The sequence below is a fragment of the Colossoma macropomum genome, unplaced genomic scaffold, assembly GCF_904425465.1.
Source record: "Colossoma macropomum unplaced genomic scaffold, Colossoma_macropomum, whole genome shotgun sequence".
Lineage (NCBI taxonomy): Eukaryota > Metazoa > Chordata > Actinopteri > Characiformes > Serrasalmidae > Colossoma > Colossoma macropomum.
In genome coordinates, this window is record NW_023494801.1 from 33,317,120 (window position 1) to 33,330,303 (window position 13,184).

At 39.9% G+C, this 13,184-nt stretch overlaps 1 protein-coding gene across 1 annotated transcript in view; it reads right to left on the bottom strand.

Moving 5' to 3' along the window:
* The window catches only part of cacng2a (calcium channel, voltage-dependent, gamma subunit 2a), a 119,871-nt gene extending 111,654 nt beyond the window's left edge, over positions 1-8,217 (bottom strand). The window contains exon 1 of the mRNA XM_036590354.1: positions 7,887-8,217. Within this exon, the coding sequence (XP_036446247.1) occupies positions 7,887-8,097 (211 nt within the window). The 5' untranslated portion in view covers positions 8,098-8,217. The remainder of the gene's footprint in view (positions 1-7,886) is intronic.
* Positions 8,218-13,184: the final 4,967 nt, after the last annotated feature.

Sequence of the window (13,184 nt, forward strand, 5' to 3'; positions counted from 1 at the left end):
AGGTTTTAGGCAGCAGGAGGCGGGCCTTACTGCTAGAGTGTGATGATTGATTGGCGAGCAGAGCAGCTCATTGGCCGTTCGCACTCACTGACGTCATGAACGTACATGAGGCGCCGTTTTAAACTCCTATAACTCGAGTTTAAAAGCTCTTAAAAATATAACAGCGGTGTTAAAATGTTTTATGCTGCTCTGTGTTCAGGAAATGATTGCATTCTTTTACATTAAAAATGTTTCAGCATTTATAAACTATGATTTCATATCATATCAACCCATTTATTTTGGACTCGCTCAGGAGCGCCCTCTAGTGTCTGAGAAACCCGGAAGACATTGCAGAGCGGAAATTCTCCTCTCTACAAGTTCTCTGGGCAGAGCGCATGTGCAATAGTAACAGGAAACGCATCATCAACCAGGACATTGCTTCAGCTGGCATGGTGGACATGAAATGGCTCTTCTCCTGCCATCCTTTGTTATTCAGTGCAACTGCAATCAAATAGTGATGCACATTAACTTCATTTGTGTTTTTAATGTTTTTGACCAAATATTAATGTTTCATTTTGCTTATTTTGACAGATACTCTAGACAACACCAGCGAACTAGCTAGCTAGCATCCTTGCTAGGTCTGCTGTCATGGTAACGGGTACAAAAGGTAGATTAAATAAACAATGGCAGTGATTTATTGTGGCATAGTATATAAAGATGTATTCCATTAATATTCAAATCAACAGTTCATGGTTTTTGTAACTGCAGGTGACCTCGACAGGTTAGCATGGCATGAAGTGACTGATAGCGTTAGCTAGCATGATGGTTTGCATGAGAGCTGCGCCTCAATAGGAATGTTGTGCACATAAACATTTGCTTTTGTAGGAGCCAAATTTGGCTTTGTAAATGTTTCAGTACTGTTTTGGGAACACTAGGGGGCGAGCTGCACTAGATGATGGGTCAGGTGACAAGTCAGGTGCTTACAGCCACAAGACGGGGGAGCTCGGGTGGCGGGAACATACGGTTCTTACCACAATTGCTGGAACAAACAAAGCGTTGACTGGATTATAATTCTGCTATTCAAGTTTATCTTCATCATCTCCGGGAAAAGAGTTGGTTTTCTGTAGATAAACGTCTCAGTAAACGGGAACGCCACCCAACAGCAAGCTTTAGTTTGGACTGTTGTTCATCGGATGCGTGTAAAGGAACATTCTACCCACCCGAGCAGGTGACTAACAAATAGTTTCTCCGATAGTCGCTACACTTTCATTAGTAGTTCCGTTGCGAGTTAATCGAAATTCTGAACCAGGGAATTTGATCACAGCTGAAATATATAAAGTTATGTTTATTTCTTTCACATTAGACTTTAAAGTTTACGTGTGTCTTGTAATGTGACTCAGCAAATACTGTTTAATACAGTTTGGACGACAACAGATGTCTGTGAATTTAACATATAATATCGTTTAATATATTTACACAGTCTAAGTAGTTGTGCTGTGAATACAGAAGGTTCTATTAACTCTTTAGAAATACATAAATGTTATGTAAAATAATTGCATACATTTTACAAGCACTTCTAATTTAAATGTTATTTAATTCATTCAGGTTTATTGAACATGATGGAGAAACAAATTATAATACCAATTTTTACATTGGATTTATATATTTAAAGGAAAAATTGAGATGTAATTAAAATACATAGGTTTTAACTTTTGCGCTTCAATATTTTTTGAGTGCAGGTGGGACAGATGACTGGGGGCGGTAGAAACAATGAAATGTGAAACAAAACACAGAAGAGAAGATAAAGGCAGACACAGACAGAAACAAGGAAAGACAAAGCAGGACAAGACAGGATTTTATAGCTGTAGACTGTTGTTCAAATTTGGGTTGTACACATTTTCTGTTGGGACAAATGTACAAACTGTTTGCAAGTGGAATCTTCAAGACTTTATTTACGATAAATCACCACATTTTGCCAGTTATCTTCTGCCTTTGTCTCATTTTTTAAGTCACATGATTTAAATTGTCATGTCAGCTGTTCACTGCAATAATGAACCCTTTCATATATGTTACTTTTCTGGCAAGATTAACCAGCAGAAGAAACGCAATGCTTTTTAACAGTACAGAAAAAATCTGTAGCCAAACCTGGCAGGAAAGTTAGTGCACCCCTATCAAAAACAGTAATGACCTGTTAACCTCTAGCAGTATTATACTGTAAACGTACTAAATTACGGTTATATCCTGTATTTGTAAAAAAACGGTATTGAACCGTACATTTTTACAACAGTAGGATACCGTTAATTTAACAATAAGTTCCTGGCAACCCTGCCGCCAGTACTTTACAGTGTTTTACAGTGAAATTTTTTACAGTGCATGATGCAGTACTGACCGCTGGTCTAGTCTCTGCACTCAAAATATGATATCCTAGCAGGTAAAAACGCCTTAAGTGTAGCCAATATATCTAATATTTATCATTATATCACTGTAAGGATAATATAAAATTAATTATCTTATTTCTAGACATTTTACTTGTTTTAAAGGGGAACTCCACCAATTTTTCAAAATGTATGCTTAATTAAGTGTTCAAAGGTGAACTTCATCAATTTTGCAAAATTAATTAATCATTTCATGGTTTAGATGTAAACAAAATCATTCAGAGTGGTTTGGTGTGAAATGTGACTTTCTAGAGAAACTTACTGAGTCAGAGTTGTTCACTATTATAGTACTAGGAACCAGACGTCCGCATGTCTGCACTACAAAGATCACCATTTTATCTGCTGTGCAGAATGACCAGTGACCTTACATGTGTCGTTTAAGTTTTTATATGTCATACTAAAAATGGTAAAATACTGGGAAATTGAATAAATATGTTTCCTTTGGGTACTATTTTTTCCTTACAACGCCCTGCATGTACCTCTCCGCCCTGCACGTCTTTTGGGGAGCAGTCTGACTGGAGAGATTTACGCACCCGCAGTTTCACTACAGCAGAAACTGGAAATTAAGTAGGAAACGTTCGTGAGTGAATTAAATTAGCTGTCGTTAGCCACCATGCATATATCACTGTTAGCCGTTAGCTTACAACAGACTAAACCATTCATTCATCTAAACCATCTAAAAAGTAAGTTTACACAATTGGTGGAGTTCCCCTTTAACAAGTCAACAGAGTCGTTCAGAGTGGTTTGGTGTGAAACGCTCTGTTCCAGAGAACCTTACTGAGTCAGTACTGTTCACAGTGGTGGTGATAGGAACCAGACGTCCACCTCTAAAAGCTCCCTCACAGAGAGTTACTACATGAGATGGTTATGAATTCACTGCCTGATGACTGAGACACTGTAGTTTTGGTCTAAAATGTTTAATCCATTCATAGTGGAGGGATACATGAAGCATGTTCCAAGGCAAAATAGTCCCCAGAGAAAACCTGTTTTATCAGATTAATCATTATTTTACCATCATCATCATTACATAAAAAACAACCTCACATGTAGGATCCACTGGTGGTTTTGGATAGTAAATAAAATGTCTATTTTTGTGTTGTAGTCATGGCGACCCCTGGTTCCTATCACCACCACTGTAAAGACATCTGAGTCAGTAAGTTTCTCTACAATGAAGCGTTTCACACCAAACCACTCTGAATGACTTTGTTTACATCCCGGCCACTGAATTAATTGGTGGAGTTCCCCTTTAAGTAATTTTATCTAGGGAAAGTGTCTCATTCCACTGGCAGATCGTTCAGTGGTTTTGAGAAATAATGCGGATAATTCAGCTTATTTTAAGAAATAATCAAATAAAATGAGTAATATAACCCATAAAAAATGGAAAGAGACAAATTTTTACGAGTTTTTTAAAATAAATACAAAGTGGACACGTGGTGCTGACCGCAGAGTGTCTTACTGAATTACACTCCTACGCATGCTAACCGGTCACTTTATTAGAAAACACCTTCCCTCTACTTCCACTCACTGGCCCCTCTGACTTCTATTGGCACTAACTGGCCACTTTATCAGAAACACTTATCTTCCGGTTCAACTCGCTGGCCACTTTATTAGAAACACCAGCAAAATGTATGGAATTAAATTAACTCCTTAAGTATTTTACACACTATTACAAATGTATAGAACTAAATTAACCTCTTCAGTATTTTACACACTATTACAAATGTATAGAACTAAAATAACCTCTTAAGTATTTTACACACTATTACAAATGTATAGAACTAAAATAACCTCTTAAGTATTTTACACACTATTACAAATGTATAGGACTAAATTAACCCCTTAAGTATTTTACACACTATTACAAATGTATAGAACTAAAATAACCTCTTAAGTATTTTACACACTATTACAAATGTATAGAACTAAATGAACCCCTTAAGTATTTTACACTCTATTACAAATGTATAGAACTAAATGAACCCCTTAAGTATTTTACACTCTATTACAAATGTATAGAACTAAATGAACCCCTTAAGTATTTTACACACTATTACAAATGTATAGGACTAAAATAACCTCTTAAGTATTTTACACACTATTACAAATGTATAGAACTAAAATAACCTCTTAAGTATTTTACACACTATTACAAATGTATAGGACTAAATTAACCCCTTAAGTATTTTACACACTATTACAAATGTATAGAACTAAAATAACCTCTTAAGTATTTTACACACTATTACAAATGTATAGAACTAAAATAACCTCTTAAGTATTTTACACACTATTACAAATGTATAGGACTAAATTAACCCCTTAAGTATTTTACACACTATTACAAATGTATAGAACTAAAATAACCCCTTAAGTATTTTACACACTATTGCAAATGTATAGAACTAAATGAACCCCTTAAGTATTTTACACACTATTACAAATGTATAGAACTAAAATAACCTCTTAAGTATTTTACACACTATTGCAAATGTATAGAACTAAAATAACCTCTTAAGTATTTTACACACTATTACAAATGTATAGGACTAAATTAACCCCTTAAGTATTTTACACACTATTACAAATGTATAGAACTAAAATAACCCCTTAAGTATTTTACACACTATTGCAAATGTATAGAACTAAATGAACCCCTTAAGTATTTTACACACTATTACAAATGTATAGAACTAAAATAACCTCTTAAGTATTTTACACACTATTACAAATGTATAGAACTAAAATAACCCCTTAAGTATTTTACACACTATTACAAATGTATAGAACTAAAATAACCCCTTAAGTATTTTACACACTATTACAAATGTATAGAACTAAAATAACCCCTTAAGTATTTTACACACTATTACAAATGTATAGAACTAAAATAACCCCTTAAGTATTTTACACACTATTACAAATGTACAGAACTAAATGAACCCCTTAAATATATTACACCATTATTACAAATGTATAGAAATAAATTAACCTCTTTCGTTTTATTACACACTTCTATAACCTAAGAATAGCTCAGCCAGTTTGCATTAAAGTCCCTATAGTTACTGAATAATAAGCCTTAGTATGTAATAAGCCTGAGATTTTAAGGGGTTAAATAACCTCGAAATATTCTTATGGTGTCATAATGTGAAATATTAGATATACTAGATAGATATCAAGACATTTTCACTTGCTAAGTCTCTGCTTCTCCTGAGGACGGAGGTGAGATCTAATGCTCTGTCACCTCACAAGGTCACATCACAGGGTCAACGTCGGTCACTGGAGCATGACAGGAACCTGACAGCCACCGTATGTTGCATCAAGAAGCCCCTTTAACCCTTTCAACTCCAGTCCTGAGGTGAAATTTCTAATAGTTCAGGTGTAAACAGAGCCATTCAGAGTGGTTTGGTGTGAAATGCTCTGATAGCAGATTTTGGCCTAAAACATATTTTTTTAAAATCTACTCATGGTGGAGGGATACATGCAGGGCACTGTGAGGCAAAATAGTCCCAAAACAAAGCTTATTATTTCAGATTTTGCACTATTTTACCATCATCAACATGCCATATAAAAACTCAGAGGACATTGTGAGGTAATCTGAGTCTCTACAATGAACCATTTCACAACAAACCACTCTGAATGACTTTACATCTCAACTACTGAATTATGGAGAGATCCTGTATAATCTGCAGGATTCCCTTTTAAAGTGGCTATAAACTTCAAATCCTGACAGAACACAACATACAATAATCACAGAGCATTAATTAGTAGCTATGAAGCTGCTGTGTAGTTATCAGAATGAGTAGTTGAAGTCTTTGCCAGCCGATGGAGCCTTTAAAGAGGTTTAAGGGGTTAATACTCGGTGTTTGTGCACACTTGCCTGTATTTTCTTTATGCATGGTGGAATGGACGTCTCAGCATATTTAAAGTGCTTACCGAGGCTTTAACCAGTGGGCACTATCATACAGTTTCCGGAATATGTTGCCCGATAATGTGCATCCATAACATTGTGTGCCTTTGCTGACCTGCACAAGACAGCCTTGTGTGGCCTGCGTGGTTTCATCATTAACATCTGAAATTATAATATATACCATTATGCTATCATCTCCTCATTTGCATTAAGATGCTGCAGGTTGCTGCTGCTGTCCGTGGTGCTGAATGCAGAGTCTCTTAATAAATTATAGGCCTACGCATGCTCACTGGTCACTTTATTAGAAACACCTTCCTTCTATGTTTGCCTACTGGCCCCTTTTCACAAACCCTTGACTTTCATTGGCGCTAACTGGCCACTTTATCAGAAACACTTGTCTTCTATTTCCACTCACTGGCCACTTTATTAGAAACACCAACCTTGTGCTTCCACTAGCTGGCCACTTTATTAGAAACACCAACCTTGTGCTTCCACTAACTGGCCACTATAGTAGAAACACTAACCTTGTGCTTCCACTAACTGGCCACTTTATTAGAAACACCAACCTTGTGCTTCCACTCACTGGCCACTTTATTAGAAACATCTACTCTGTGCTTCCACTCACTGGCCACTTTATTAGAAACACCTACCTTGTACTTCCACTAACAGGCCACTTTATTAGAAACACCTTCTACTCCTACCCACTGGCCACTTTATTAGAAACAGCTACTATGTGCTTCCACTTTCTGGCCACTTTATTAGAAACACCTACCTTGCACTTCCACTCATTGGCCACTTTATTAGAAACACCTACCTTGCACTTTCACTCACTGGCCACTTTATTTGAAACACCCACCTTGTACATCCACTCACTGGCCACTTTATTAGAAACACCCACATTGTACATCCACTCACTGGCCACTTTATTATGAACACCTACCTCCTACTTTCATACACTGGCCACTTTATTAGAAACACCAACCTTGTACTTCCACTCACTGGCCACTTTATTAGAAACACCAACCTTGTACTTCCACTAACTGGCCACTTTATTAGAAACGCCTACCTTATAGCTCCACTATGTAGATGCACATTTACAGACTGAAGTCCATCTATTTCTGCACAGTTTATCAGCTTATTCACTGTCCGGCTCTGTGGTCAGAAACCGACCAGCGGTGAAGAGCTAGCAGTGCATCAACAGATGGGCTGCAGCTCACATACAAATGAGGGCTTTCTAATAAATTGCAATGCCATCTAACATCCACAGTGCCGACCTATAACACGCTGCCCTCTCCTTCTCTCTGAGGGAGTCGCGGGTGGGGAGGCGATGCTGCTTGTTACGGTCGCTGTTCGTGGTGCTGAATGTGGAGTCGCTCACAGCTGACGCGGTAACACGTGCGCACGTGCTGAGACCGGAGCACCACCACAAACGTCATCAGGGGCATTAACTTAGAGAGGGGACCCCCCTCCCACTCCCCACCAACCACCAAAAAACCGGAGAACATATATGTACAGAGAGAGAGAGAGAGAGAGAGAGAGAGAGAGAGAGGTAGAGAGCCTCTTACCTTCCAGGCAGCACGTCCTCCACAGGCCGGAGTGGGTCATGACTTCTTCGTTCTTCTTGCTGGTCTCGTTCTCGTTGCTCGTCTTGATCTTGCACACTCCTCTGGAGTAGAGCCAGTAGTCCGTGCCCACGGCGATGGTCATGAGGCTGAAGGCGGCGAAGGCGCCCACCGTGGTCAGCAGCATCTGAACGCCGCGGTCAAACACGCCCATGTTCCCGCATTGCACGAAGGGGGGACCCCCTTTCCTCTTCACGTACAGGAAATAAATATTGGAGATTTTACGCGACCACGCCGAGCCGAAGAAGAAGCGGGAGAGCGCGAAGCGGGAGGAGGACGAGGAGGAGGAGGAGGAGGAGGAGGAGGAAAGGGGGGGAGGAGAAGGAGGAGGAAGAGGAGGAAGAGGAGGCGGTGGGAGCCTTATGGTTGCGTTTGGGTGAAAGACCGATGAGCCAAGAAACTGATCGAGCCTCTACGGCTGGTGCTTTGGGCTAATGAATGGAGGGAGGTGGGGGGTGGGGGGCGAGGCGAGAGGAGAGGAGAGGAGGGGGGTTGCTTATTTTTGCACCTGCACGTCTTATATAACCTCCGAAGCTCTAAACAAAACCCCCAAATAACTGGAAAGCTGCCTGCTTGTCCTCGTCCAGAGGGGGGGAAAGCAGCAGCTCCGCTACTCAGCGCGAGCTTCCAGTGATCGTGGCATTGAAACACAGAAGCAGTGATGACTGATTGATCGATTGATTGACTGATTGATCGATCCAGGAGGTAAATATGGACCTGGAGCGCCAAACTGACCAAACTAGCGCGCTTTAAATCACCAGAGCGGAGCAAATTGTTGAGCCCAGAGATGACAGCGCCGCTGGAGAGGAGGGCGGAGAGCCGGAGCTCACAATCGCTCCTCAGCAGGGTGAGAAGAAGAAGGGAGAGCGAAGGGATGTGTGGAAGGGAAGATGAAAGGAGGCGTGCTCGTGCAGAGAAGCGAAAAAGATGAGCGAATGGATGAAGAGGTTTAGCTCCAGGTCCCCTCAAAGAGCGAGAAGATTCCAGAATACGCTGTTACAGCAGAGTCCCCAAAAACCAAGTCGAGCAAAATGTGGGATGGTGGTGATGATGGTGATGGTGATGGTGATGATGAGAACAGAAACGAACGAGTGCTAAACGAACGAAAGCGAAAAAAAAACACGGGAGGAAAAAAAAAGGAGGGACGTAAACAGCTTTCAGATCTCCTTTTTCCTAAAATTCTGGTCCCCAGATTCCATAGGTGTCTCCTAGCTGTTGGGAAATGTCCTCCAGGAGTGAGGATAGGGGGGCGTGGAGGGTCCGGGAACCATGCAGCCCACCAATCCCACCATCAGGGGCTGGAGAAGAATGGAGAGGTGGATTTGAGGATGGAGAAAAGTCCTGACTCCTTTGCTTCCCCCGGTTCTCCTCTGCGTTCCTCCGAAGCGAGGTTTCTGCACCCAAAGCTGGAGGTCGAAGCGCGCCGGCTGCGCGGCCCCTGCGCCATGAACCGGGGGGCTGGACGTGGGAAAGCAGGAGGAGTAGCGGCGCTGGAGGTGCTGGAGGAGGAGGGCAGGAGGGACGCTCTGCCCCAGCAGGACTGGTCCAGGGTGCAGGCTGTGGAGCGGGCTGGGGCTCGCGCTCGCTCCTCGAGTGCAAATGTGCAGAGGGGCGATGGCGCACTGATCCGCCTCCCAGCGCTGCTGCTCTAACAGGGAGGGAGGGAGGGGGGGGCTGTAAGGGGGAGGGGACGGTGAGGAGTGAGGGGGGGGGGCGGTGGAGAGGCAGGGAGAGACTGATTTAAACTCATTAATGCGCTCCGTGTTAAAAGCACTGACGCACATCACGGAGATGGTGCTTTTTTTGCCTGTCTGCAAAAACGTCGTGAGCAGCATCACGAGCCTGGAAATTAATAATAAACTAAGACTGAAAATATATACCGCAGCGCGTGGGCTATACATAACATAATAACCTCACCTAAAGCATTAACGTAATGACCACAATTGATATCATGCAATAGCAATGATGCACTATATACATACATATATATACATATATATATATATATACATACATATATATACATATAGTTCAACATTGCTGATGCATGTTATTATACATGTATGTATGTCTACACACAACACACACACACACACACACACACACACAGACACATATATATATATATATATATATATATATATAACATGCAACAACAATATTCAACAAAAAACACTAATAATAACAATAAGTACAAATAAAAATACAAACAATATTAATGCAATAAGCAGTGATCTTAGGTTCTTTAGTAAAGACAATGCTTCTATATAGAACCATGAACACTCAAAGAACCACCTGCATGATTAAATGGTTCTTTGCATGGTGAAATCGTCCTTCGGATTGATGGGGAATGTGCTGTATAAGGTTCTATACAGACCCTTTTTGAAATTGGCTCTATATTAGCACCAAAAAGGGTTCTTCTATTGTTTATGATGTCAGGCCTTTTAAGTTCTATATAGAACCATATACAACACTTGAAGGACCGTTTCACCATGCAAAGAACCATTCGATCATTCAAGTTTTTCTTTAAGTGTTCATGGTTCTACATAGAACCGTTGTCCTTACTAAGGAGCCCTTTGTGTATTTTTTATCCAGTACCTGTTTTATTAGTGCTTCATTCATATACGTACATGCTGTCTCCAAAATCATAACTTTACAGGAGAAGGAAAAAACCTACTTTAGCTTTAATGTGAGTCAATGGAACCAGACGTTTTACCAAGTCATTTTGGGCTGTTTCTTTCGGTCCATTCATCTTGAAATTTACAGACAATGTAAAGAACAACAGACACTTTCAAATCATGTAAAAAACTGAAAAATGTCAAAAATGGAGATACGAGGTTTTCTTCCAACATCAGCATTGTACTACATATTGCATATAGATACACAAAGACAGATCAGTCCATAAATGTATATAATTGCATACATGTATATAATTCTTTGTTCAGTATTAAACGGCTGAAGATCTTTGCCAACATACTCCAGAGAACACTGCTCCACAGCCCAATGCTGGGGGGCTTTATACCCCACCAGCCCACACTGAGCACTGGGTATGGTGACCTTAGGCTCGTGTGCAGCTGCTTTTTTCTATGGTTGACTTGGTTTCATCTCTTCATTTGGTTTATTTGCAGTGTCTTCATCTGTTTCATATTCAAAGCAAACACTCTTTTCCAAGGAAAATGATCTACAGTAAAAAAACCTTATTGACCACTTAAACCTGATCACTAATGCTGCGGTGTTTAAGAAGGCTGTAGACCATGTGGGCTGATGGTGGTGTGATGTTAGGCCACTCTTGCCTCCTGATCTGACTCATAAATAGCCCAGTGATGAGCTGATCACCTGCATTTGCTGTGTTATACTTGAAATCGTGCAGGACGCTGACTCCCCACGACTAAAACTGACCAGGCTCTAATAAGACCAAGCTCCTTCCCCTTGTTATTCTACCCCTCAATTCCGATTGCACGGTTAGGCAAAGGCATCTTTCACTATGCTAAAATAAGAAGGCAGCGTTTCGTTGACGTTTGTCGCCCCCTGTCTTCCAAAAGCTGCACGCAGTTTGCCAGTCTGCTGAGAGCTCAATCAACAAGCACTGAAATCAATAAATCAATCAATCAATCAACCTTTATTTAATCTCGGAGAACATTGAGGGTGCCCCTCATTTACAATCCGAGTTAATACAGAGCAAGGGATTGATAATGTGTAAGAACATATCATATAATAAAAGTCATTTTAATAAATGAAGACTCAGATCGGGTGAGTATAAAAAGTGAAACAATAATAATAAAAATACATAAAATGTAAAGGTTCATAAAATCAAATCAAATCAAAATAAAACAAGAGGTAGATAAAAAAAAACTAATGAACAAATGTATTAAAATGACAAATAATAATAATTAAAATAAGAATAAGAACATGAATACATACATACATACATACATCATCTAAACCGCTTATCCTTCTGGGTCGCAGTGGGGTGCTGGAGCCTATCCCAGCTGTCATTAGGCGGAAGGCAGGATACACCCTGGACAGGTCGCCAGTCCATCGCAGGAATATGAATAATAATGGGTAAAATAACAAATAAATAATAAAATAATGAAAATAAGATAAAAATGGTAAAGAATCAGGTAAAACAATGTGAGGCAGAGTGGAGGTGGTTAGAGAGTAGAAGTTTAAAATGACTGAGTGACCCAGCGAGCTGAGCTTTAGTGTGTCCAGTAGTGAGTTCCAGCTCGCTGGTGCTGTAACTAAAAGCAGATTTTCCCAGTTCAGTAAAAACCCCTGGTACCTGGCATGTGATCCAGCCACTGGAGCGAGTCTGATAAATACCATTATTTACAGATATCACTGAAGATATATATTCTGGCATATAGCCGGAGAGTGTTTTATAAATAAATGTGACATTTTTCACACAGTCTAATAAAGACTGATCTGTTTTATTTTTAAATACATAAAATAAAACCCATTATATTACATTTTACAATAAAACAAAATGATTACATACTGGCACTTACATATATATGATACATTTGGGACACATTATTATTGCATATAGATAATACATTTGGAGTGTATTATTATTTCATAACTTATAAGTGCAGAACAAAATCATGTATATCTCCAAAATGATAACATTACAGGAGAAGGAAAAAAACATGATTGGTTTGTAACGTATTTTAATTTAACAGGATTCGTTTTTCAGTTCATTCTATCTAAATTAAAATTTTATATTATATTTAATTTTTATCTTTAAATAATGCAAAAAAGTAAAGCACAACAAAAATGGAGAAACGGTGTTTTTGTGCAAGAGCAATGATTTATCATACATATACCCCCATGGACCCTCACAGAGCAGGCACTATTTGGGTGGTGGATCATTCTCAGCACTGCAGTAACACTGACGCGGTGATGGTGTGTTAGTGTGTATTGCGCTGGTCTGAGTGGATCAGACACAGCAGTGCTGCTGGAGTTTTTAAACACCTCAGTGTCACTGCTGGACTGAGAATAGTCCACCAACCAAAAATATCCAGCCAACAGCGTCCTGTGGGCAGCGTCCTGTGACCACTGATGAAGGACTAGAGGATGACCAACACAAACTGTGCAGCAGCAGACGAGCTATCGTCTCTGACTTTACATCTACAAGGTGGACTGACAAGGTAGGAGTGTCTAATAGAGTGGACAGTGAGTGGACACAATGTTTAAAAACTCCAGCAGCACTGCTGTGTCTGATCCACTTGTACCAGCACA